The sequence below is a fragment of the Crotalus tigris genome, unplaced genomic scaffold (assembly GCF_016545835.1).
Source record: "Crotalus tigris isolate CLP2741 ecotype Arizona unplaced genomic scaffold, ASM1654583v1 scf7180000023687.2574627, whole genome shotgun sequence".
Classification (NCBI taxonomy): domain Eukaryota; kingdom Metazoa; phylum Chordata; class Lepidosauria; order Squamata; family Viperidae; genus Crotalus; species Crotalus tigris.
In genome coordinates, this window is record NW_024100118.1 from 274,429 (window position 1) to 299,287 (window position 24,859).

At 36.3% G+C, this 24,859-nt stretch overlaps 1 protein-coding gene across 5 annotated transcripts in view; it reads right to left on the reverse strand.

The window, feature by feature from the left end:
* Window positions 1-13,670: 13,670 nt before the first annotated feature.
* ARHGEF28 (Rho guanine nucleotide exchange factor 28) overlaps window positions 13,671-24,859 on the reverse strand; it is a 136,388-nt gene continuing 125,199 nt past the window's right edge. For all 5 annotated transcript variants that reach the window (XM_039320723.1, XM_039320722.1, XM_039320724.1 and 2 more), the window contains one exon: window positions 13,671-15,106. In XM_039320723.1, coding sequence (XP_039176657.1) covers window positions 14,940-15,106 — 167 coding nt within the window. In that variant the 3' untranslated portion in view covers window positions 13,671-14,939. The remainder of the gene's footprint in view (window positions 15,107-24,859) is intronic.

A 24,859-nucleotide genomic window follows, 5' to 3' on the forward strand; every position in this document is an offset into this window, starting at 1 on the left:
AGATGACACTGTGAAGCTTTTTATATATATATCATGCCTTGCAAATATGTTGAAAATCAGATCCCATCATTTCCTATTCAAAATCTGACTGAGAAATTATAATACTGCTAGACTGACACATCTGGAATATACCAGACTGAGGGGGTGTTGTTATTGTTAATTCAGATGGGACTAAGAAATCATTACACTTCCTCCCCAGCAATGAGACATCAACACCACATATCACTTCCCTTCTCCCTTGGGTCAATTCACAGACTTTAGTCTAGACCACATATGGTGCCAGAAGCTGAAACAAGAGGCAAGCCAGAAGCATTGCCAGAAGGTGACTCCACATCCATAACTCCTTCGAGCCAAGCCATGTACTAAAGAATTAAAAGAGGAGTAGAGAGATGGATTACTTCTATTTTCTAAAGAGAAACTGAAGTATAATCTTCTCTCTCCGGCTTTGAAGTGAAAATGTCAGAGAAATGAGACATGTTTTAGCTTTTCCCATGTTCCTTTTGATCACGTCTCTTTGTTGCTGGGGCAAATAACAGCCCTGTCTTTTTGTTTACAGCCAAAATTTATCTTAGGCCTCCATATAGTATTCAATAAAATAGGCCTGCAGACTGTTGAAAATAACATTCTCCATTCAGATGTTATTCCTTGGACAGGCTGAGTGTTTTGTTCTACTTTTTTAAAATAAGTAGAATAATGAATCCAGTGTTTTAAACTAGCAATTTTGCTTGTTTATGTAAGTTTTAGATTATGTGAATCAGTCCAAATCAGTTGTAGTCATAGTCTAATATTTGGGATCTGAATATTCTAATAATGTTGGGAGTTTTAGGATCATATATTTTAGTTATTGGGTTTTTTCATTTCATTTCATTTTCTTTTGTTTTTCTCACTTCTAATTCTTTGGGAATCAGATAAAGGATGCATTGAAAAAATGTAAATAAGAAGAACTATGAGATTTTGAAATAGTTACTTCCATATTGCTATTTCTGTGATCCTGAATAACAGGATATTCAGAACTTTACTTTTTACAATATACTTTTTAAGGATTACTTCCTATCTCAATTTGGAGGGAATTTTCAATGACTTAGTAGGAAAACACTGAAAGATGTTATTCGGATACCAGTAGGCAGGAAAACAGATATATATAAAACAAAAACAACTGTAATTTCAGGCCAAAACATACTTTGAACTAGAGGAATATGATAGGAAAAAAATGCCACTGTCAAAATAACAGTATTTATCATTGAAGCTTAAAAGAACTTGATACAACTTGTGAAACAATTTAGCCAGTGCATGATTAAGGACATAGAAACATAATAGTCCTGCCTGGATCTGATTAAAGATGCCTTCAGGCCAGCATCCCCTTTCTCATGTTGGCCATCAGATGTCACCAGGGAGCCCAGAAAAACTGGCTTGCATGACTCAATTACAAAATACAAACTAGCCAGTTTGAATCAAATGTGACCATGTTTTTGTGAAACCTATCAGAACTAATCCTTCCACCACCACTACCAGCAGCAGCAGCAACCAGCCAGAACCGATGAAGCTTCTTGAATGAGAAGTGAAAAGTCTTCTTCCTCAAGGGAAAAAAAACATAGTCCAGTTGCCTTTTGAAAAAGCAGCTTTGAGAGGATTATGGAGGTAGGATTTCATCACCATGATTAATAGCTACTGATAGACTTACCTTCTATAGTTCTGTCAATGGTCCCATCTTGCTTTCCCTAGCATGGAAACACTAATTAGTGAATTCACAATGTCATCTCAGCCTATCCCTGGGTCACTACCAAGGCAATCTCTGCCAGTAGTTACTTTCCTTACTGCAAATGTGGTATCTTCCCACTTCTGCTAACAGAAAGATATACCAAGTGATCAATATAAAGCAAATGTCCTGAGAAATGTGGGATGTTCTGCTGTTAGTTCCTAATTGCTCTGAAGATCAGTGAAGTATCAGTAAAGGAGCCATTCTCCCATTATCTCTCCTTCTCCTCTGTAAATGGCAGAAGCATATAGAGCAGAGGAGAAAGAAAACTATAGTTGTCTGATGCCAATTATCTTGGCAGCAAAAAAAACCGCACTTGCTCACATAGAAGGCTCACATATCCTCAGAGTTACAACCGAAAGAACTTCTTCTCCAATGTTACACATGCCTGGCAACATCATCTTGCAAGTTAATGTTGCAGTGCTAAATTACAGGGGCAATTTCTGACCATGTTCAACAGTCAAATGGTAGACTCCAGGACATGTCACTGTGAGGTGTGTCGACAGTGCACTACTAGTAGTAGTAGCAGTAGTAGTAGTAGCAGCAGCAGCAGCAGCAACAACAACAACAACAATAATAATAATAATAAAGTTGGAAGGGACTACTGACATAAAACAAGAACAGCCCTGGTAACTGGCATGGGTCAAAACTAAGAGCCACCAAATCCTACTGCAGCTGCTGCACATTTGTGATGAACACATATAAGTTGATTCTCCATGGGTTTATACCTCTTGGCAGTTTTGCGGTAAAGCCCTCCCCGCGCACGCGCACACACACACACACACACACACACAGATACACAACCTCTCTTTCTTTTTTTGTAATTTATATATACAGCTTTAATCCCCAGGCTATGGAGTTCTAGGAACTGAAGTCCATGCATCTAAAAGTTGCCAAACTTAAGAAACACTGATATACAGTATTAAAAATATTTTTTTTAAAAAAAATAAAAATGTTTTCTTCTTTGTATCTTCTCCCTTACTCTTTAGTTTCTAAGATGATTGTAAGTTGCTTAGACATATTCAGCTCCTTAGTCATCTGGAACGTCTCTACCCTGACTAGCAGTAGCTTTTCACTAGTCTTTTCTATAACTCTGAAATAGTATTTTTTTTTCATTGGATTGAACTGGAATTGCTGAAAGCAAAATATTTGCTTTGCCGTTTAACCAACAATTCTTTCTAAATAATATAAGAGATTGGCATTTGTTTTTGCTTATAGAAGGAACTGTCTGATCTGCCTGTCCGCCTGCCTTTGTTTTTTTTCTAGTCGTGGCAAAGTATTCACAAATGCCTTACAAAGTTGGAAAGGGGATTTTTCTAAATTTTAGCCTGCTAGCTTGTTATTAATTTTTAAATTTATTTACAGCATGACTTAAGTCTCTGGAATTTTCTTTCCCAAGATGCCTTGTGGTTATTGAAACATTTTACATAGGCACAAAGTCATAAGCTTGTTTTCTGGAAAACAAAATCTGGAAGATTCTACTCCATATTAATTGTGTTTCACTGGTTTTTCTAAATCATCTACAAAGTATGTTGAGCAGGCAAGTGCCTCTAACCAACCCAACTGTTGAATTTCATGGGGTGCCTAAAAATTAAACATCATAATGATTGCAATAAAGTTTCTATTTTTCACTATCTATTATGAGGATGGTGATACTTGTACTTTAAAAGAGGTTTTTTAAATTGTTTTTTTTTTCACTTTCCAACTCAGGATAGCATCATCAATTCTTGACATAAATAATCTAAAAAGATTCAAATTTACTTTGGTTGTGTCTGACATTGATCTATCCCATTCTAATGCTCTTCGGGATTTATAATACTTGGTGTTGCTTACATCAATCAAGCAGTAATCTTAAACCAGTGTTTCTCAACTTTGACAATTTTAAGGCATGTGGACTTCAACTCCCAGAATTCCCCAGCCAGCAATGGAAGTCCACATGCCTTAAAATTGTCAAGGTTGAGAAACACTGTCTTAAACAGAGTACAGGCCTCTGGCAACTGAGATCACATTCCAAGAGCCACAAGTCATGTAGACTTCTTCCTTGTCCTGAAATCAGAAGGCAATCAGAAGGCAATTGCCACTTTCAAGTGGAGTATTTCAAAATGGGATGCCCCATGTCATTTCCCTCCAGTTTACAGTTTGTGGGTGGTGCGATGGCTCAGTGGCTAAGACCCTGGACTTGTTGGCTGGAAAGTTAACAGCACAGGTTTGAGACCAAACATTACATGAAAGGGTGAGTTCCCATCTTCGCCCTAGCTCCTGCCAACCTAGCAGTTTGAAAGCATGCAAGCACAAGTAAATAAATAGGTAACACTTCAGTGGGAAGCTAACAGTGCTCCATGACATCATGCTGAGCCACAAATTGGTGGAAATGTCTTTGGACAGTGCTAGCTCAATGGCCCTTGAAACGGAGATGAGCACAGCCCCCATTAGCTGGCAACAACTAGCAGAGCAAAATCCACAGTGATGAATCCTTTATCAGTTTACAAACCAGACACAACAGATCAGAAAATTCCTGATTCAGTTTGTATTCATTTATTTGTATCCTTTATTATTTTTACAAATAATTCAAAGTGGCAAACATATCCTCCTATGGAGTGTGATGGAAATGAGCTAAATGGTTTTGAGATCTCCTGTGTTCTCCATTTTAAGAGCATCTCTAAATTTATTCCCTCTCGTTGCTTACAATTACCTTTTAGTTTTATTTCTATAAAACAAAATAAAATAAAGATGTGCTACCGCTTGGATATAAAACATTCTAAAGACTGGGCAAAAAGTTTGTGAGTTTTCTTAAAGTCATTTTTCTCTCCTTTGTATATCAGTGCTTCATGAGCTTAAGATAATCTGGTATCTGCTATGTCAATCTTATAGAATACTAAATTTATAGACTTAACTCCTGGATTGCTAAGCAGAAGAATTTGCCTAGAGATGTGGTGATTTATTTTACGAAGAAGTCCCTGCGGACTGAGATTATACAAGCCTTTTACAACAAAAGATTTCAGATTGCTGCCCAAGATGTTATCATTCTAAAGGAAATCCCATCCAAAATTTTAAGAAGCAGGAAAGACTTCGCTTTTTTAACCAATGAGCTCAAAGCGAGATTGATGCCATTTAGATGGGAAATTCCGATGGGTATTGTTTTGAGCCATGCGGGGACACGCTACAGATTGAATACAGTTGACAAAGCTAGAGAGTTTTATACTTCGGTCCTGGGTGCAGGCTCAACTCCATCTGGTCAGAACTCTCCGAGTGGCAAGGAAGTCGAGCAGCAATCTGAGGCATTAGGTTTGGTTTCCGCTGGGATGATACAAGCTGAAAGGCAACGCCAGATGGAGGTTAAAGAGCAGAGGATGACTCGTGCAGCTTATAAGCGTAAAGAGAAGGAGCAACGTAAAAAAGAGCCTAAATAGAATTCTTCTGGAAGTGCATCATCGCCGGTGGGAGGAGCAAGACCCAAGAGTTATGCAACACATGCAGCTCTTTCAGATCTTGATGGTGTCTTCTCCAGGCTGCGTGCCAAGGGAGATGGCAAAGTTTTTGACCTGGAATGTGAATGGATTGAATTCTCCTCAGAAACGGAAAAAAATCTTTTATTATTTGAAGCAACATACCAATGAGGTTATTTGCTTACAGGAAACTCATATTTTACTTAAAGATCAGAAATATTTAGTCAATGCTCGTTTGGGATCTCATTTTATATCTTCTGCTCCTGGGAAGAAAGGGGGAGTTGTTATATATGTTAAACAAAACCTACCGGCTTGTCTGGTAGAATCAGATCCCCAGGGGAGATATGTGATGATTGAACTTGGTATATATGGTAAGAAAGTACTTATAGTGGGACTTTATGCTCCAAATCAAAAACAGGAACAATTTTATAAGCAGTTACATCAAAAAATAACATTGCTTGACTATAGATCAGTGGTATTAATGGGTGATTGGAATGGTGTCTTAGATATACAAAGGGACAAGAAAGGTTCCTCTCCTTTTATTAAACAAGCAAGGTTACCTAAAGCTTTTTTTGATATGAAGGAAGACTGGGAATTAAGGGATTATTGGCGGGAATGTAATCAAGAGGAGAGAGATTTCACTTTTTTTTCTGATAGACACCAATCTTTTTCAAGAATTGACTTTTTTTTGATTACTACGGATTTGTATAATAAAGTAAAGAATGTAAAGATTTTTCCTAGATCACTGACGGATCATAGCACAGTTTGGATGGAGCTGACTCAAGAGAAAGAGGAAAGGAGATCCTGGAGAGTTAATGAAAATTTGTTCAGACAAGAGAAGAATGTTCAAAAGTTAAAGGAGTGTTTAAAGGACTATTTTGCTTTGAACATGTATAAGGGGACTTCAATTTCAATGGTATGGGATGCAGGTAAAGCATTTATGCGTGGTGTTTTGATAAAAATGAATAATTGTCATAAGCGGAAGCAGATGCAGAAACGTAGAGAACTTGAAGATGAAATTAAATCAAAAGAAAGGGCTTTGATTCTAAATCCTTCTGATGAAAGTATTAAAGAATCTGTAAAGTTACTAAGGTCACAATTTAATATGTTGATAGCAGATCAAGCGGCAACTAATTTATTGTTTATGAAACAAAATACATTTTGTAATGCTAATAAGCCTGGGAGATGGTTGGCTTATCAATTAAGAAAGAAACAGAGACAGAGAATAATAGAGAAAATAAATTAAAAGGGTAAATTAGTTTCTCAGAAGGAATTGATTAAAAAATCTTTTTTGGATTATTATCAAAAGTTATACAAATCTACTAATGTGCAACTGCTAGATATAAATAAATATCTAGCTGAGGCAAGTTTTCCTAAACTGACTGAGGATCAGAACCATGAAATTAATGGCTTAATTACTAAGGAGGAAATTGCCTCAGCAATTCAACAATTGAAACTAGGGAAAGCACCGGGTACGGATGGGTTAACAGCTGTTTATTATAAAGCTTTAATGGAGGAGATGATCCAACCATTAAGTGATCTTTTTAATGGTATCTTACAGGGTTTAGAGATTCCCCCTTCATGGCGTAGTGCTTTTATATCATTGATTCCAAAGGAGGATCAAGATCTTACTTTACCAAAAAATTATAGGCCTAGATCTCTTTTAAATGTGGATTATAAGATATTTGTAAAAATCTTGGTAAATAGGCTTATGAGGGTGGCGCATCATCTTGTGCATAAAGATCAATCAGGGTTTATAACAGGAAGGTATATGAAAAATAATGTTAGACAAATTATTAATCTATTAGAATATTTAGACAAGAACAACCAAGTTCCTGCAGGGCTCATATTTTTAGATGCTGAAAAAGCATTTGATCAATTGAATTGGCATTTTATGCTAAGAGTAATGGAAGAAATGAATTTTGGCGAAAAGATATTACAAGCTCTTACGGTAATATATCAAAAACAAATGGCACAACTTATTGTTAATGGAGGTTTGTCGGAGGTTTTTACAATAGAGAAAGGTACTAGACAGGGGTGTCCTTTATCGCCATTGTTGTTTGTTTTAACACTGGAAATATTATTGATCAAAATTCGAGAGTCTCAGGAAATTAAAGGAATAGAAGTTAACAAAAAAGAATATAAGTTGAGAGCTTTTGCGGATGACTTGGTTGTTACTTTGTCGCAACCTGATTATTCTGCAGTAAACTTATTACAGTTGATTCATCATTATGGTTTGGTTTCGGGTTTCAAGATTAATGTAAATAAGACTAAAATCTTACCTAAAAATATGTCTAGTCAGGAGAAGCAGATTTTGGCTAACTTGACGGGTTTTGAGATTGTTAATAAGGTAAAATATTTGGGGGTGATGTTGTCTGTTTCTAATGTAAAATTATTTAAAAATAATTATGAAAGGTTGTGGGTCAGGGTACAGAAGGACTTGAAGAATTGGGAGAAGTTGCAATTATCCCTCATGGGAAGAATTGCAGTGATAAAAATGAATATTCTACCCAAGTTTCTTTTTTTGTTTCAAATGTTACCGATTTTGAAAAATGAGATTAATTTAAGTGAGTGGCAGAAGGGTCTTAATAAATTTATTTGGGCAGGGAAAAAGCCAAGGGTTAAGTTTAAAATTATGCAAGACTCCCGTGAGAGGGGTGGACTTAAGGTACCAAATTTGAAATTATATTACGATGCGGTGGTCTTAACACTAATCAGTGATTGGGTAAATTTGACAAATCCTGAGATACTTCATTTAGAGGGATGGGATTTACTTTATGGGTGGCATGCCTATTTAATATTTAATAAAAAATGGACTGGGTTTTTAAATCTCATATTTTAAGAATTTCTTTACTTAGGATTTGGAGAAAATATTATAAAAGTGATTTTAAAGTTCCATTATGGGCTATACCTTGGCATGCGATAGAAGGAATAAAAAGAGGAGTAAAAATGGACATGGTGTCTTATAGTCAGTTACTTAGATGGGATGGGCAAAACTGGCAGTTAAGAATACGGGAAGATTTAGCGCAAGAAAATATTTTTATTCCTGGTTTCAATATAGGCAACTAGTAGATAAATGGAAGGTGGATTGTAAATTGGGTTTTCTTAGAGAAGATGGAAATCTTATTAAGCAAGTCAAGGATCAAAGACAAACCCATATTAAGAGAATCTTATGGGGTATTAGTTGAAATGGACTCAGAAACGGAATTAATTAAAGACTGTATGATTAGATGGGCGCAGAATTTTGGTGTCCCAGTCTCATTGGACATCTTGGGAAACCATGTGGGTGAGAAATGTCAAATTTACACAAGCACAGAACCTTAGGGAGAATTTTTATAAAATGTTTTATAGATGGCACCTTGATCCACAAAAAATGTCTCTTATGTACACTGACGTGCAACCTAAATGTTGGAGATGTGGTTATAAGGATGCTTCCTATTATCATATTTGGTGGTCATGCAGAGAGATAAAAGCATTTGGATCAAAATATGGTGGAATATCCAGAGAATTTTTAGAAGGAGGGTAAAATTTACTCCGCAATTATTTTTGTTAGGTATTGTTACAGATTGTGATACAAAGGAGGTTGTATTGATGTTAAATTGGATTACAGCCGCTAGGCTGTTAGTTGGACAATATTGGAAGAAGGAATCTTTGCCTACATTGCAGGAATGGTTTTTTAAAGTAGCTTATCTGGCGGAAATGGCAAAGATTTCGGCTTTCTTAAAGCAACAAACGCAAGAGAAGTTTTTTGCTATCTGGGACAAATGGATAAAATTTATACAATTTAGATTGGGTATACAAAAATATCATATAGCTTTTTTATAAGTTTTATTTTTATATATATATATAGATATTTTTTATATATATATATATATATATATAAATTTTTTAATTTAATTTTTTATTTTTATTTCTTAATTTTTAATTAAGCCTATATTCTGCTCTGGGAAGCTCAGGGGGGGGAAGGGAGGGTTTTTGTGAGGGGTGGGGGATGGGGGGGGTTTTTTATATATATATATGTAATGTTTAGTTTCTTTTTTGTATATGTTGTCTTTTGTTTTGTATTGTTTTTGTCTTTTTGTAAAATTTATAAAACTTTCAATAAAAAAAAAAAAATCTTATAGAATACAGAATCATAGGGCTGGAAGGGACTTGGAAGTCTCCTGGTCCAACCCCTGCCCAATGCAGGTGACCTTATATGTATCACGGACAAATGGTTATCTATTTTTTTTCTTGAAAACTTCCAACAATGAAGCACTCACATTTCCAGGAGCCAAACTGTTCCATTGATTACAGAAAATGTCTTACTTCTAGGTAAGACCTCTCTTTAACAAGTTTTCACCAAGTGCTGCTTGTCCTGCCCTTGGGTGCTTTGGAGAATAAGCCAACCCTTCTTCTCTGTGAAGCCCCTCAAGTACTCAAAGGCAGCTATCATGTCACCCCAAATTCTTCTCTTCATTAGGCTAGATGTACCTAGTTCCCTTAACCATTCATCATACAGTTTAGCCTCCAGACCCTAATTGTCTTTGTTGCTTTCTGCATACTTTCTGAGATCTCAGCACGTTTTTTTTTTTTTTTGTATTGTGGCTACCAGAACTGAAGGCAGTATTCCAAGTAGGGACTTATTGGTGCTGTATAGACAGTGCTATCATAGTGATCTTGATGCTATTCCTTTGTTACTGAAAGCTAGGATTGCATTGGCTTTTTGGGCAGCTGGACATACTGCTGGCTCATACTGTCTAATGTCCAAGCACTAGCTGTTGCCACTGTACTTAATGGAATGAGGACTGTTGCCAAAAAACTGGATACATTTCAGGAATTCACATAGTAACACATTCATAAATATGTACAACATGCATTATAGTGAGTCAGTCTCAAGCAACAAATTGCTGACACTAGTTATGCAGCTTCTAAAAATACTACCAAAACATTGGCTGATTGGCACTAGCCTCGATCATTTATTCTTCTGCAGATCAGCAAGATTTGTAGACTTGTAGCTGGCTAAAATGGGACTAAGCAATAGGTCCAAAGTTCAAAATCAGAGCAAGACAAGAGTTGAATATCACTGGATTTCGGTTCAAAATAAAAAAGTAAGCATCATGAGACTTAGAAAGAACTCATATGTCAACCTTGTTGCAGCACTATTCTGCTGCAAACTGAAGTATTTTCTTCTCCTACCTTTAGTGTATCAGATTTTGCTGACTTGTTAGTTTTGGAAGAACGAAGAAGTGAAGTAGTTTTATCTAGATCTCTATAACCTGGTTTCCAGCCAGGTTATAGCACTGAGATGACACTGATTGCCCTGCTTGATAATCTCTGGCAGACTTGGGATGGAGTTGGAATCCTGGCCATTCCCTTAGAAGCCATTGATATACTATTACCAGTTCATGTTGGTGTTGAGGCAGAAGGTTCCATTTGGGTTGGTTCCAATTGCGGCAGAAGGGGAGAGATCCAGTTCTAGACCCTTGTATCACAAGTATCTCAAGATTAAACTCCTTCCCTGCTCCTGTTTAGCCAACACATAAAGCCACTAGGTGAGGCAATTTATTGGCATGGAGTTACCTATCATCAATATGGAGATGATACAGAGCTGTATATCTCTATCCCTGGTTTGCCAAGCAAAGCCATCAACAATCTTTCTTAATGCCTGGATGCTATGGGGGATGGGATGGGATAGAACTGGACTTAACTCAACCTTAGCAAGATTGAGTGGCCCTGGGTTTAGGTACACCAGATCTGGAGTTGTTCTATAGTTGATTTTGATTAGGATAGTATTCCCCAAAACTTGATTAGGATAGTATTCCCATTGAGATCCTCATGGTTCCAGCTTGGCACTCCTGGCCAAGAGAGGCTTTCCACAAATCCAGCTCATGTATCATTTGTGGTCATTTATGAACTGAACTGCTGTAGTCACAGTCAATCTGCCTTTGCTGCAAGTTAATTTTGTCATAAGTATCAGTATAAGTTGAGGCAGCCCACTATTATTTCATCATTCTCTTAACGGTGGGTAGTTATAATAGATGAATTATTTGAAATCTATTAGTGCTATATATTTGGGATTCCAACTGGAGTCAAGATCATTTCAGATGGAAAAGGTCATTAATTTTTTTGAGGGAATTCTGGTAATTATTGTAATAACCTATACCCTAAGCCAGACTGTATAACATATGGACCAAGGGTTTCAAGTGGCTCATCAAGCAGTCTTGCATGGCCGACCACCATTTTTTTTAAAAAAAATAATAATAAATTCACTGCTTCCACCACCAAGGTATGCTGCCAGAGGTTTCCAAGCCTTTGCTGCCACCAGCTCTAGCACTGCTGCCACTCCACTAGCTACCAAACGTGTCATGTACTCCTTCGCAGCCTGCAAGGATCTTTCCCTTTACAAGTTGGGCAGACCTAATCTAGGGTGTGCTGTTGCTTCCTACAATTGAGTACAGTTGAACACAGTACAGTAAAGTGAATGCAGCAAGGAACTGTTTTATTCCACCACATAATTATTAAATTTATATACTACCATCTCACTATCTAGTTTCAATCTAAGCAGCAATTTATTTTTTCTGGAATCCTCAGGACAATTCCTCAAAATAATTTGAGACTTATGAACACATTTCCAGATATGCATTTATCCCCTCATTTAGGCTCTTTACTCTTTCCCTTTAGATGGTTCCATCAGCACCATTTGCCTCACAGTAGTGTTGTTTTTAAAGCAGACTCTGTCCAAGCAGAAGATAGTAGAAGAGTCATTCTGAGTGCAAAGAATTGATAGACAGATTTAGACTGACCTGGAAGACAGCATTAAGTATCTTACATTACATTGCTGGCAGAGGCAGGGGTGGGGTGAACTAAAACAAATGTTGCTTATCTGGATGTAAAATCTATCGGTAAGCTGGCAATAGAGCTCAGAAGCTAAGTTTTTATTTTTAAACTCCATTCTGAGCTTCTTTGAGTTTCTCCATCTGTCTCTTCCTAAAGTGAATCAGATGACCATGCTATACTGAAAATCTCCAGCCTAAAGAAACTGAGTAAGACAATGTCACTGAAGTGTCACAAACACTGATAGTAGCTGCTATAATATGTATGTGCTCTGCAAGAGATTTCTTCATGAATCCATTGTGCTGGGGTATCCAGGGAGAAAGTAGTGATTAAAAAAATGTCAAGTTAATGGCTGTAATCCAGAAAAGTTGCGATCTTGACTTTTTTTACATATACCCCAAATATCTGAGACTACATTGAGATTTTCTTCTATAACAGTTCTTGGTGTTGAAAGGAATTAAGTCTCTAATACTGAGCTAATGAATTCTTAATGTTTCTGAAAGCTCATGTTTAATTCAAATAAACATTAAAAATGTCTAAATGATGGATATTTATAGAATACAGACTGCTTAAAAGACCACCTAGATTCACCACATTGGTTTATGTTTTAAATCTTTCTTTCCCCTATAAGTGCAGAGGCAAGCTATAAACTGATGAAATTTACTTTTATTGTGAATATGGGTAAACAAAACAGACAATACTTAATGTTAAAGGTCTGAAGATCACTGAAAGTATTGTACATAAAGATGGCCATGATTTCTCTTCCACAGGCACAGTGGAAGCAGGAAATAGGTTTGTAGACAATTGTTCTTTTCCAAGAAAATATGTGGTACACAAATACTGTGTAGTATATACACAGTGAGTACTAGTAATAAATGGATTCCAATATATTATGGGTTAGTTGTGAACATTCTACCTTACCTGTAACAGCCACTGCTGTTTCCATTATGTTTCAGTGTTGCATGGACACAGATGTGAAATGTTTATCCATTTTAATATATTTAAAAATATGATTACCCAATTTGCAATGCCTCCATTTTATCTTCCTCCCCTCTGTTGAACTTAACTGATTTAGCATGGCCCTGGAATTTATAGAGAGCAAATTCAGCTAATCATTGCTCAAATGTAGAAAACTAATAGCTAATTCTGAGAACTCAGCTTATCTGCAAATTTTATCTCAAACCCACTAGTCAATAAGTTCCCATTACAGTTCCCACTGTAATGAAACCATCTGCAGTTTTACATTGATTTATGGCAGCATCTTGGCTATTCTTGAAAAAGCTAAATGAGGTCAGATCTGATCTTTGGATGGACTCATAAACAAGAGTCCCACCCGGAAATCCTACAACTGTTAACAGAAGGAAGGAAGGAAGGAAGGAAGGAAGGAAGGAAGGAAGGAAGGAAGGAAGGAAGGAAGGAAGGAAGGAAGGAAGGAAGGGAGTCCAGTTTTAGGATACCACATTGTGATTATCATCAATAAAAGTATAATGATGTGTCCCATATGATCACTAGGAATTGTATTCAGCTCAGCTGGGATTTTTTGATATCATATGGAAATTACATACATACAGTCAGCACATACACAGAAACACACATTTAGAGATTGAAAATACTAATTCCATTCAAAAAGTATACAATTAATTTGCAAAATGTACAGAAAAGATCCTTATTTATTATAGTGCACCAAAGCTCTGCATTATGAAAGATATATACTGAATCACAGTCCGTGCATGTGAAAAAAAAACATAAATGGATCCGGGTTTAAATAGGAAAAATCCTACATTTGCTTTTATTCCATTTCCTAGTCTTATATCTCATGTGAGAGAGAAATGTCATGCATTTTGCCATTTTTGATATGAAAGGGCACTCTCAATAGGCAAGAACAAATTCTAAGGCAATACATAAAACTGATCTCTGGAAAGCAAAAAAATGTACATGGTAGATGACAAAAAATATCTACTAAGGAATGATATAATAAACAAATATAGCTTGCAGTGACAAATATGTGGCCATTAATTATTAAACCTCTTTGCTGTTAAGATATATTAGGACCACATGAGACTATAGATCAAAAGGTTCACAACTGAAACAAGATAAAAATAACCCACTAAACTATAATGTGGCAGAGGCCCTAGTGTGATAATTCAATTGAAAAGATATAGTGATTCAGAAGAAGTCTTATTTCAAGCAAATAGGTGTGCTTCCCTACCAAGAGACATGTGACCTGAATTAAACTAGATTATCACCACAGAATTTTCTAGGCTTTTTATAACTATTTCAGGATACGATAATGTTTGTGTACGTGCTATGATGAAACAAATATGAAATACATACTATGATCATGTAACTTGGAAAGTAACTCAGAACAATGCCTTCTTCAACCTGATGCTTGTGGAATACATGAACTGAAGTTCAGTGTATCTAAAGGGAAGCAACCTGAGGTAATGACTGGACTGATGCTTATAAAAGTCTGTAGTAAATCCACCATGGTACATTCAGAAAGTACAACAGCAAAATACTGAGGTTCTTCTTTCTGTCTCATAATTTGTTAAGTGCATTTTTTTAATTGAAGCTGCACTTAAATTTTAGCTGCTCAAACTTTAGACAGTGTACATCATCTAAAGCAAAAATCTTTCCACTTAACCTAGTCCAATGTTGATAATCTTACTTCAGACATACAAATACATATGTATATATACATATATACACCAAGTCTAATTTTAGAGCCCATCAATATTTCAAATGTGACAATTTAAATATTACAGGTATATTTTAAAAAATAACTTAATTTGTATCCTATGGGTAGGGAAAATTTGTATTTTGAAATAAATAATATACTGGCAAAGCAATTTGAATACAGAGTAACTACAATTAGAAAAGCTACCCCAAAGTGCTACTACATTAATATTACAAATGAGGAATTAGAGATAAACAATCTTTTCTTCCATGCCACCATTTTCTGAATCTTGTTCCATGTCACAAGGTAAATTATGAAGCAGAACATCTGAAGGGTGAAGTAACTGAAAGCTGCCATGACTTGAATCAAAATCTTGTAATCTTGGGTACTGGCTCGGCAATGCATTCATATCTAGAACATAAAAGCATCGGTAGGTTAAAATTACTTCTCGGCTTGCACTATGCATGTAACCCTGGTAAATAATTATATTCAAAAAATTTCTTAATGGCTACTTTGTGGGACCAGCCCATGATATTTCACTGCCTAAAACAAAGCAACCAAATAGAACCATCATCCACCAAAGTCAAAGTGCAAAGTATCCAGTGTCAATTTATTTTGGCATGTGAAAATATCTTGCACGTGTCTGTTTCCCACTTTGGCAATAATTATACAATAACAAATTAAATCATTAATTTAAGACTTGTGTGATTTATTTTCCTAGGGCAGCTGTCTCTTGAACTGATTTCCCTATAACAAATTTGCAGAAACATGTAATGTCAGCATTTCATATTTTTCTCACAAGAAAATAAAACGAATAAAAAATTTCAAAATTAATAAATATTAAATAAACTTTAAAAAAGATAAAAAAAGATAATCCAGTAAGTGCCCAGCTGAGTGAAATGCAAGAGCTGAGTTAAAACAGAAACTCTTGTGCTGCTTATTGCTCAATTCGTTTTACATGAGCCTTTAACAAGAATTAGACTGGTTCCATTTTAAAACTTTGTCCATGGCCTGAATGTGCTGTAATTATTAAACTTGTCTGTTATAATTCCAGGTGTTTCTCACAATCCTGATTCACAGGGTTCCATTTATTCTGGGAATGGGAACGACCTGTAATTTTTTTTAATTAACATGTGCAGGGAGTTATCTGGAGACACTTCTGGAAGACAAAGAGACTACAAATGCCCATTTCTGGATCCAATCCAATCAGACCCTACTGTTCAACCACTGAATTGGTTATGAGAATCTCCTTAAAGCCAATTAACAGGAAGAACTACAAATACTGTAAAATTTTGGGGGGGAAACCCATTCACCTCCTATCACCCTCCCATCATCATCTTTAAAGTTTATCAAGCTGAGACTGAGCGCTTGTATACCAGAGAATTGTCTTCCCAAGGACTGAATGTCTTCATTACAAGCACAGCGTGAGTGTATTTATGTTCAAAAACAAGCACAGCATGAATGTGTTTATGTTCAAAACTAACGTTTTAAAGGAGGGCAAATTTCAGCCCCATTTAAATACTTTGGATTGAAACACTAAAAAAACAAAGGAAACCTATTCTTAATGCTTTCCCTGTTACTGTAAGCTTTTTAGGTGACTAATAAATTCAAAGGGATTTAAAAATCCCCCTCTGAGACTAAAGAGACTTTCAAATATTCAATACTATTAATACCTACAAATGAAAGTATTATTCTTCAATGTACTTCCTGAACACAAAATATTCATATAAAAATATGAATATTTACAATCAGTGTAAAGCAGCACATATGTAGCCTTTGTCCCCAACAACTTTGAGATTCATCTCCCACAATCCTCAGAGAATATGGCTATTCAGTGAAGGCCACTACCTCGGCGCTGTCTGGTAAATTATGTTTTCTAAATATTTTGGGATGAATCTTATAGATTCCATGTTAGAACTTCAAGGAAGAAATGGCAGACTGAAGCCAGCTCCATGAAAAGTGGAGCTGAAGAGCTTCCGGTTCCGGTTCGTGGCGTCTCTAGTCGCATGGGGATACTTGTCTCGTCGGCTAGCTTTCCCTCCGCTGGCAGACCCTTATGCGGGTCCAAAGTCGCCCTAGAAGGTGCGACTTCTGTCGAGGAGGCTCTACTAGGCTGCTGAGAAGTGGCAGCTCCTTTAGCAGTCCGAGCTTTCTCTGAGGGCCGACGGACAAGAAGATCGGCCAGTAAAATGGCTGATCACCCTGCTGCTTCAAACCGCAAGTCAAAGAACATCTAAGCTGTAAGAACCCCCATGGTGAATCCAGGTGAGACCTTTATTTGCTATTTTCTCTATTAGTACCTGAAAGAGCCTTGTTGGAATTACTTCCCTGGCTTGAAAAGGCAGCTTCTATGTTTTTTGGGAAGAAAGGCGTTCTATAAAAGTAGAACAAAATTTTAAAGACTATATTTACTTTTATATTTTTGGGGGCACAGAAAAAAATTTTTTTTTCTTTTCTTTTCCTCTTTTTCTAAGAACTGTACTATCATCCTACGCTGAAAGATTATTTCTTTTTCACATTATACTTTAAAAGATAGAAAAAGGGAAATGGTGTTTGGAAAAGACATTTTTTAACTTACCGAGGACATCTAGTGGCAAAAAATATAATATTGCAACTTCTGGTTACTTGATTTGAAGATAGCTGACCTTCAAAACACTTTTGAAGAGGAAAGATAAGCTGGGTAACTGTGGGGGTGGATATTGCCTAAATCAGTGGTTTTCAACCTTTTTAATGCCGTGACTCCAACCGGTCGTAAGTCGAGGGCTACCCAACCGGTCATAAGTCGAGGACTTTCCCTGCCCGGGAGCACTGCACATGCGTGGTGTTGCCCCCTGCGCCGGCCGAGGCGTAGCTGGCAAGGGGCAGCGACGGCGCAGGGCGACCACCACCTGGGCCACCAGCTGGCCCAGTCCAAGGAAGGTAAGGCACCCACCAGGCCCCACACGCGCCAGCAACCCTCTCTGCGCCTGCCGGCCTTCCACCTCCCACCCCTGGCCCTCTTTTACTTACATTTTTAGTAGTTGCTCAGCAGGGAGGGGTGGAAGCTTCCAGACAGCTCACCTTTGCTGCAGACAACTTGCAGCACCGTTTGCAGACTGGGGCTTTTGGCGGGCTCAGCAGGGCAGAGACAGCCTGGACAATTCCTATTGGCTTTTGAAAGCCAATAGAATTAGACTCTATTCAAGAGAGTCTATTCTATTGGCTTTCAAAAGCCAATAGAATAAAAGGGAGTAGCACAGCTAAGGAAAAGGGGGGGAAATGGCAGACTGCTTTGTTTGGTGACCCCCTTGAAATGGTCGTTCGACCCCAAATGGGGTCGCGACCCACAGGTTGAGAACCGCTGGCCTAAATTATATCAAATAACCTCCACAAAAAAAGAAAAAAGAGACTCTTTTTAATCACTATCAAAATGGAGAAACCTCAGTCACAATTAAACTGTACACTTATATTGGAAAAGATCTATGAGGCTACTACAGAAATATGTGCTACAATGAAAAAGTTTACTATAGATCTAAGATCCAGAAATTTCACTTCAAATGTTCAAATGGATGTCCAGGCTACATCTGACCATGGTATAAATCAAAATATATTAGAAAAGGAATCAACAGAGATAAAAGATGAACTTATTCTAGCTTACAAACCTTCCATCTGACACTTTGAGGAACAGAAGAATCAAAGACTGAGATTTCAAACTACAAAGCAACGACGCTTCAAGGAGGAGAGAAATAGACGTCTAATGCAGAGGATGGGATTTCTATTACTTCAAAGGCTACTGCAAGCAACAAAGATAGATCCACTGACTGAAAGGGAAGTGTCCCTATGGAAATCTTCCTGGCACAGGAAAAAAGCCAGAATTAGACTAAAAGAGAAATTTAAAATTGTGTAATGGATTAAAAGGCAATGTTGGATTTATGGTTTGTTCTAAGGATTATGATTTTAGAGTTAGAAGCAAGAAAAAATATAAATATATATATATATATGAGGGTGATTTTTAGAATGGATATTTTAAATAGATTAAGAATACTTTTTGGAATATTAGATATATTTTGACAAAAATTATGTATTGGAATTGAAAAAATGTTGACTTTTTTAGATTGGGATGGTTTTAATAATTAATGGAGTGTTTTAACTTAGATGATTTTTTTGTACAATAACATAGATGTGATAAGATATGATAATCAAATGGATGAAATTTGAAGTTTGTCTAATGAATTGAAGTGAATTAAGGTTTAACATTTTTTAACTAAGATAGCTATTATGTAATGGAAGAAGAAATAAATGAGATTGATGATAAAAGGAGGGATGAGAAAAATTAAGAACTAGCACATATCTGGAAGGGATACCTGAATTGATAACTTGTTGATTTAAAGTTAAATTTGATTTTGGTAATTGTAAAACTGATAAAGTTTTAAAACAGGTTTAGTAATAACAGAAATTTAATTTAGAAATGGAATATTTTAAACGTATTATGTTATTTGAGGGAAATAGAGAGGAGACGGTGAATGTATTAAGTTGAGTTGTTTATTTATGCTTTTACTTTTGAATGTCTGATTACCCAAACACCACGGTGTATCCTGAGTACTTTTTCTTAAAAATTAAAAAAAAAGCAATATTTTTTTTTAAAGTGTAGCTGAAGACTGCGGGGCAATGAACACCTGGCAAGAAGACCAGTTGCTCAATAATTCCTTTCTGGACAAGGAGAGGAATTGAGAGCACCCATAAGTTGCTCCTCATGAAGAGATCTTAAGGTAGCAGTCTCTGGCAGTTTTAAAGATCTGGGAAATAAGGAAATAACCATTTTGAACAGTTGGTACCTTTGTAAGGACACTGGCCTTTCTTCAGAGTCTAACAATTGCTTTTAATACAAACAGTACAAAATTTATGGCCCAATTACTTGACTCAGCATAAGCAACTTTTTACAATGGCCAGGCAGAAAAGATGCTAAGTTTCTAAATACTGCCTACATAGCATAAACCTGAAGGGTAATAATTTTTGGTAAAGGCTGAATTTGCATTTAGCAACACCAGCTTCAAATGCCTAAGAACTTTTTTCAGATATGTGTCTGACCCAGGGAGATATCTCTAGCTAGCACTTTCTTTATTGCTATTCACTGAACATATCTTCACTTCTGGCTACAAAGGCTTCTTGATAACAAGCCAGCAGCATCTGAAAAGCCTCTTAAATATAGTATCATCTTTTAGCTCCCAATACAAGAAATCCTATGCCTCAATAGAGTTGATACTATACTCGGAGAATTTATTGTCCATAATTTACACACCCACATACATACACACACACACACACACACACACACACACACACATATATGTTTGAAGATATTATATATTCAAAATGTTCAAAATATTTATTTTGAAATAAATATCTCACTGTCTTTTAAGGTATAGTATCATCCAAAAGGATTATGTTTTTTTGAGAAATTCAAAATGAATTGTTAATATAATGTATGTACTTTCTGAACAACTCAATAGGGTACATACACATCAGAAAAACTGATCCTATAAAACATGTACTGTATCTTTTCCAGGGTTGCCATGACAGCACTATTCTGAATAATGCATAATTTAAAGGCAGTTCTGTACTGTTTCAATTTTTTTATGCTCTTAGTTGTTAAATGTGAACTTAAATGGACTCATGAACTTAAATGGACTCCAGAAGATGGTAGAGGACAGGAAGACCTGGATGAATGTTGTCCATGGGGTCACGATGGGTCAGACACGACTTCGCAATTAACAACAAGTTGTTTAAAGATATGGGATTCAATATCAGGGTCATCAACCACTGATCTTATAAGAAGGGATTGAGAGGACTGGGAATGTACAGTCTTGCAGTATGGAATGAGGTGAGGACTTAAGCAAGCAACTTACAAAGAAAGCAATAATATATTTATTCTCATTCTATATGCAGAACATGGAATAACAGAGGTTTAGGAATACAGATTCTAGTGGAAGAATTATTAAATATGGTACCAACGAGCAATGATTAGTGGCAGCCTTTCTGATAAGAGAGCAAGACAAGATTTGTATTGGAAAATTCCATAAATGAGAAAGTATTTAGAAGTGGAAAGCACTAGTCCTTGGCTGCTATTTAAGTAAGCAAGCATATCTTCAGTCTCCCTGACAAAAAGCATGATTTTTCCCATGTGTGACACCATCATTCTGAAAGTGGAACAGGAAATCCTGCTGTTGCATTGCTTTCAAAGTTCATCTTGAAAATGGTACAATTTTGAGACACATTCAGGGCACAACAGATGGCACAATTGATTGCTAAAATACCACAGTGGAAATAAATCCATTGTACTTTTACATATCATGAGAAATGTCATACCATTCAATAAACAAAAAAAACTATTTTGAGTGGTTTGTACCTGAACTAAAACATGGATGTTGGATGTTTTGGTTTGTGTAGTTGGTTTCTTTTTCTAGATATGGACGGACATGTGATTGCTCCATAAAAAAGTGGAGCACTGAACAGAAGGGGTGGGAGAGAAACTGTGCTACGGGATTTCCTTACTGATGGCATCTGTAGACATCAGTACCTGGAAGCCTGTTCTTTATTATGGAGACCATTGCTCTAAGGAACAGACACACAAGTCAGTACACTTATGTTGACTGATAAAAGTGGGTAAGGAAAGATCGGGGACAGTCAGCTAATGGGATTTGCTTGCTGGGTTATCATTACAGATGGAAGGCAGAGATAAGGGGAAGGCACCAAGAAGGCGAGTGTTGGGCAGTCTAAGGAGGGAAAACAAGGGGCAGCTTACATCACCTTTGCCCTCTATGCTCAGTAAAACACTCTAGGAATCCTCTAGATCAGTGTTTCTCAACAATGTCAAGTTTAAAATGTGTAGACTTCACTCCCAGAATTCTCTATAGTGGCTAGGGAGTTCTGAGAATTAAAATTCATGTTTTCAAGTTGCAACGATTGAGAAACACTAGATTTTTTTTGTTTGTTTGTTTGAAACAATATAATCAAAACAATGCTTCACCAAAACATATTTTCATTTTGTATAGATCTCTAATCTCCAGGGACTGGAAATCAGCTCTTCAATTACAATCAAAATTTCATATGCTAACAGCTATGCGTTGTGGGGGGGAAAAATCAAAAGCTCTGCAATTATCTTCTCTAAGAGCCATAATGATACTACCATAATGCCCCAGAGCAAACATCTTTTGGAGAAGAGCCACAGGTAAAATCAGAAAATATGTTTATTTACATCTATTTCTGAAAAATTGTGCCATATTTGTAAATAAATAGAAAGTGTTTATGATCAATGTATCCAAAATCTGAAGGTATCAGACCCAAATCTTTTCTAAAAAAAAAATTTGAAGTGGAAAAAAATGAGAGAACAAAAGGCGCATCATTTTAGCTGTAAATAGTTAATCTAATGCAATTATTATTCCAGTATATAAATATTTCTAATACCCCTTCATGGTTTCTCACAGTGTGTTCCCTTTGGTTCTTCTACAAACTAAGGGAAGTGAAATGCCAGAAGAGACATCTGGAGTATCTATTATAGATCCCTTGGTCAGATCAATAAGAACTGCAGTTTTTAGGGCAAAGCGTCTCACTCCTATTCAGTATTAATTCTTTACTTATTCCTTTCCCATCTACTTAGTTGTTTGTAATCTGGCCATTCTCTCAAGCCTTTGGATAGGAGTCAATTGTTTCTTTAACATATGTTTATTTGTGCTGTTGGTTGGATTTGCCATCTTGTTCTTTACCTTGTCTTTGTTTTTGCTAGCTTTAGCCTTTTAAATTCCATTTCTGTTATACTGTGAACTTCCCAGAGTCCGTTGTTGGGAGTCGGGTGACATATACATTTATAATTATTACTACATTATTCTGGAGTTGGGCAGCATCTAACTGAATAAATTAGGATTTCCTAAAGAACACACGGCTTTACTACTTACCTTTCGCCTCATCTTATGGTGCTTGCTAGCTCACTTCTATTGTTCTCTCAAATTCATAGTATTAAAGCTGCCTTTCCTTTCAGCTTTTGAAGATTTGCAGTATAATTATACACATGCACATGATTCATTCAGTATTCTTTTAACGATGAACATACCTTTTATTGGCTTGCTTCTTTCCCAATTTATTAAACACAGCTGGGCTCTAAATAAGGAATACTGTAATGAAAAGGGACTATAGAGTTTTTAAAGATATCTCTGTGAATTTACCATGAGGGGGAAAAAACAGTTGTCCTGCTGAGGGAATATTCTGGCAATCACCTTGATCAGTGTTTTAGCTTTTTGTGAGCCTATAAAGAAACTCTTGCAAAAAAGACATATGAACTGTGCTTACTTTTGCAGCCACTAACCCAGCTAATTAAGTGCTCTCGTCTTCTTTTGAAATGCGACAATTGAGAAAAATATTATTTTTATTTCTCAGTGGAGGAAAATCCAATCCACTACAGATCTTTGCAATCTTGCCAACTGCTGTCCATGAATTTGGACAGATGATAAAGCGTTAGAATATTTAGTAGATTGTTGGGGGCAATATCCTGACAGCATTTTAATATAACTGTAGAAGAAATCTCAAATTATGACTATTTTTGTTCTGAGACAAAATATATTTCAGGCTGTCATTCTATTGCTGTATAGAAAATATAACAGATTCAATGCATATTGTTTACTTGTTTTGTTTATTTTATATTGTTTATTTATTTATTTACAGAGTCAGCATATTGCCCCCAACAATCTGGGTCCTCATATTATCGACCTCGGAAGAATGGAAGGCTAACTCAACTATGAGCAGGTGTGAATCGAACTGCCAAACTGCTGGCAGCCAACAGTCGGTAGAAGTAGCCTGCAGTACTGCATTCTAACCACTGTTCCACCATGGTTTATATAATCTATTAAATCTAACATTTTATCGTCTGTCCAAATTCATGGACAACAATTGGCAAGATTGCAAAGATCCTTTTGAAAAAACAATTGTTCTGTAGTGGATTGGATTTTCCTCCACTGAGAAATAAAAATAAAGTTTTTTTTTCAATTGTCTCATTTCAAAATAATTTAGCTGACTATAATAGTTTGTGAAACTTATTTCCTCTTTTCTTTGGTATTACACTGTCATATAACTTTTTATTTATTTATTTATTTGCCACATGCCTTAAACAAATGATGATGTTATTCCCAAAGGCATAATTTCCCCATAATTCACTTCCATTAAGAAGCCTGCAAAGAAAATTTCATTACAGTTGTACATAAAACTCTGTAATCCACAGACTGGAATTTGGCTCAAATATATTATCCTGATAAATAATTCAGAGACTTCCATTTTCTGCAGTTTGCAGATAAGTATTACTAATGTTATTCTATCAACCAGACATTCACCTACATGTCTGAGTACTGTTCAGTTTTAAAACATGTATTTTGAGCAAAATTGTCTTTAGATTGCCAAGAAGCTTGATAGTAATCTTCAGGCTTGAAAAGATCAGGATTCCATGGGAAAAAACATTCTGAAAATTCCCACTGAAGGCAACAGAAGGTTATTTATTATTGTTCACTTATTATTTGTTTCATTAAATTTATTATAGTTGCCCACTCCTACATTCTCTGGGCAGCTTACAAAATCTAATACTAAAATAAAGCAATTAGAAATACAGACAAGACAAAACAGTCTGACTCTTAAAACACAGCATGATGGGGAATCGTGTCACCATCAGGCCTGTGACCAAAGTCTGATCTTAAGGGCTGTATCCTAGATGAATGGGTACCATCCTTAACTTGGGAAGGATGCTGTTCCAAAGGACAGGAGCCACGACAAAGAAGGCACATCTTACCTCCCATAAGATGACAATATTTAACAGGAGGGACCTAGAGCGCATACTGGGTGGGCAGAAACTGTGGTAGAGAGATAGCCAAACATTTTCTGTATTATTCTTTTGGAATAGAAATAGTCCAGAATTTCTTGTACAGAACCCAGAACCTTATAAAAAGGTATGCACATTTCATTTAATTCATAAAAATCAAGTATATAAATTAAGTGTTGCTCTTTATTTGAACTGGGCTTTTATTTGACTGATAGCTAGCACAGATCAACAAGAGTCCATATTTTGAGGACACAATTCTTTGTGATGATGAGGAAGCAGAAATAATCTATTGTTGATTTGCTTAAAGTTGTTGTGTTTAAGCAGCAATA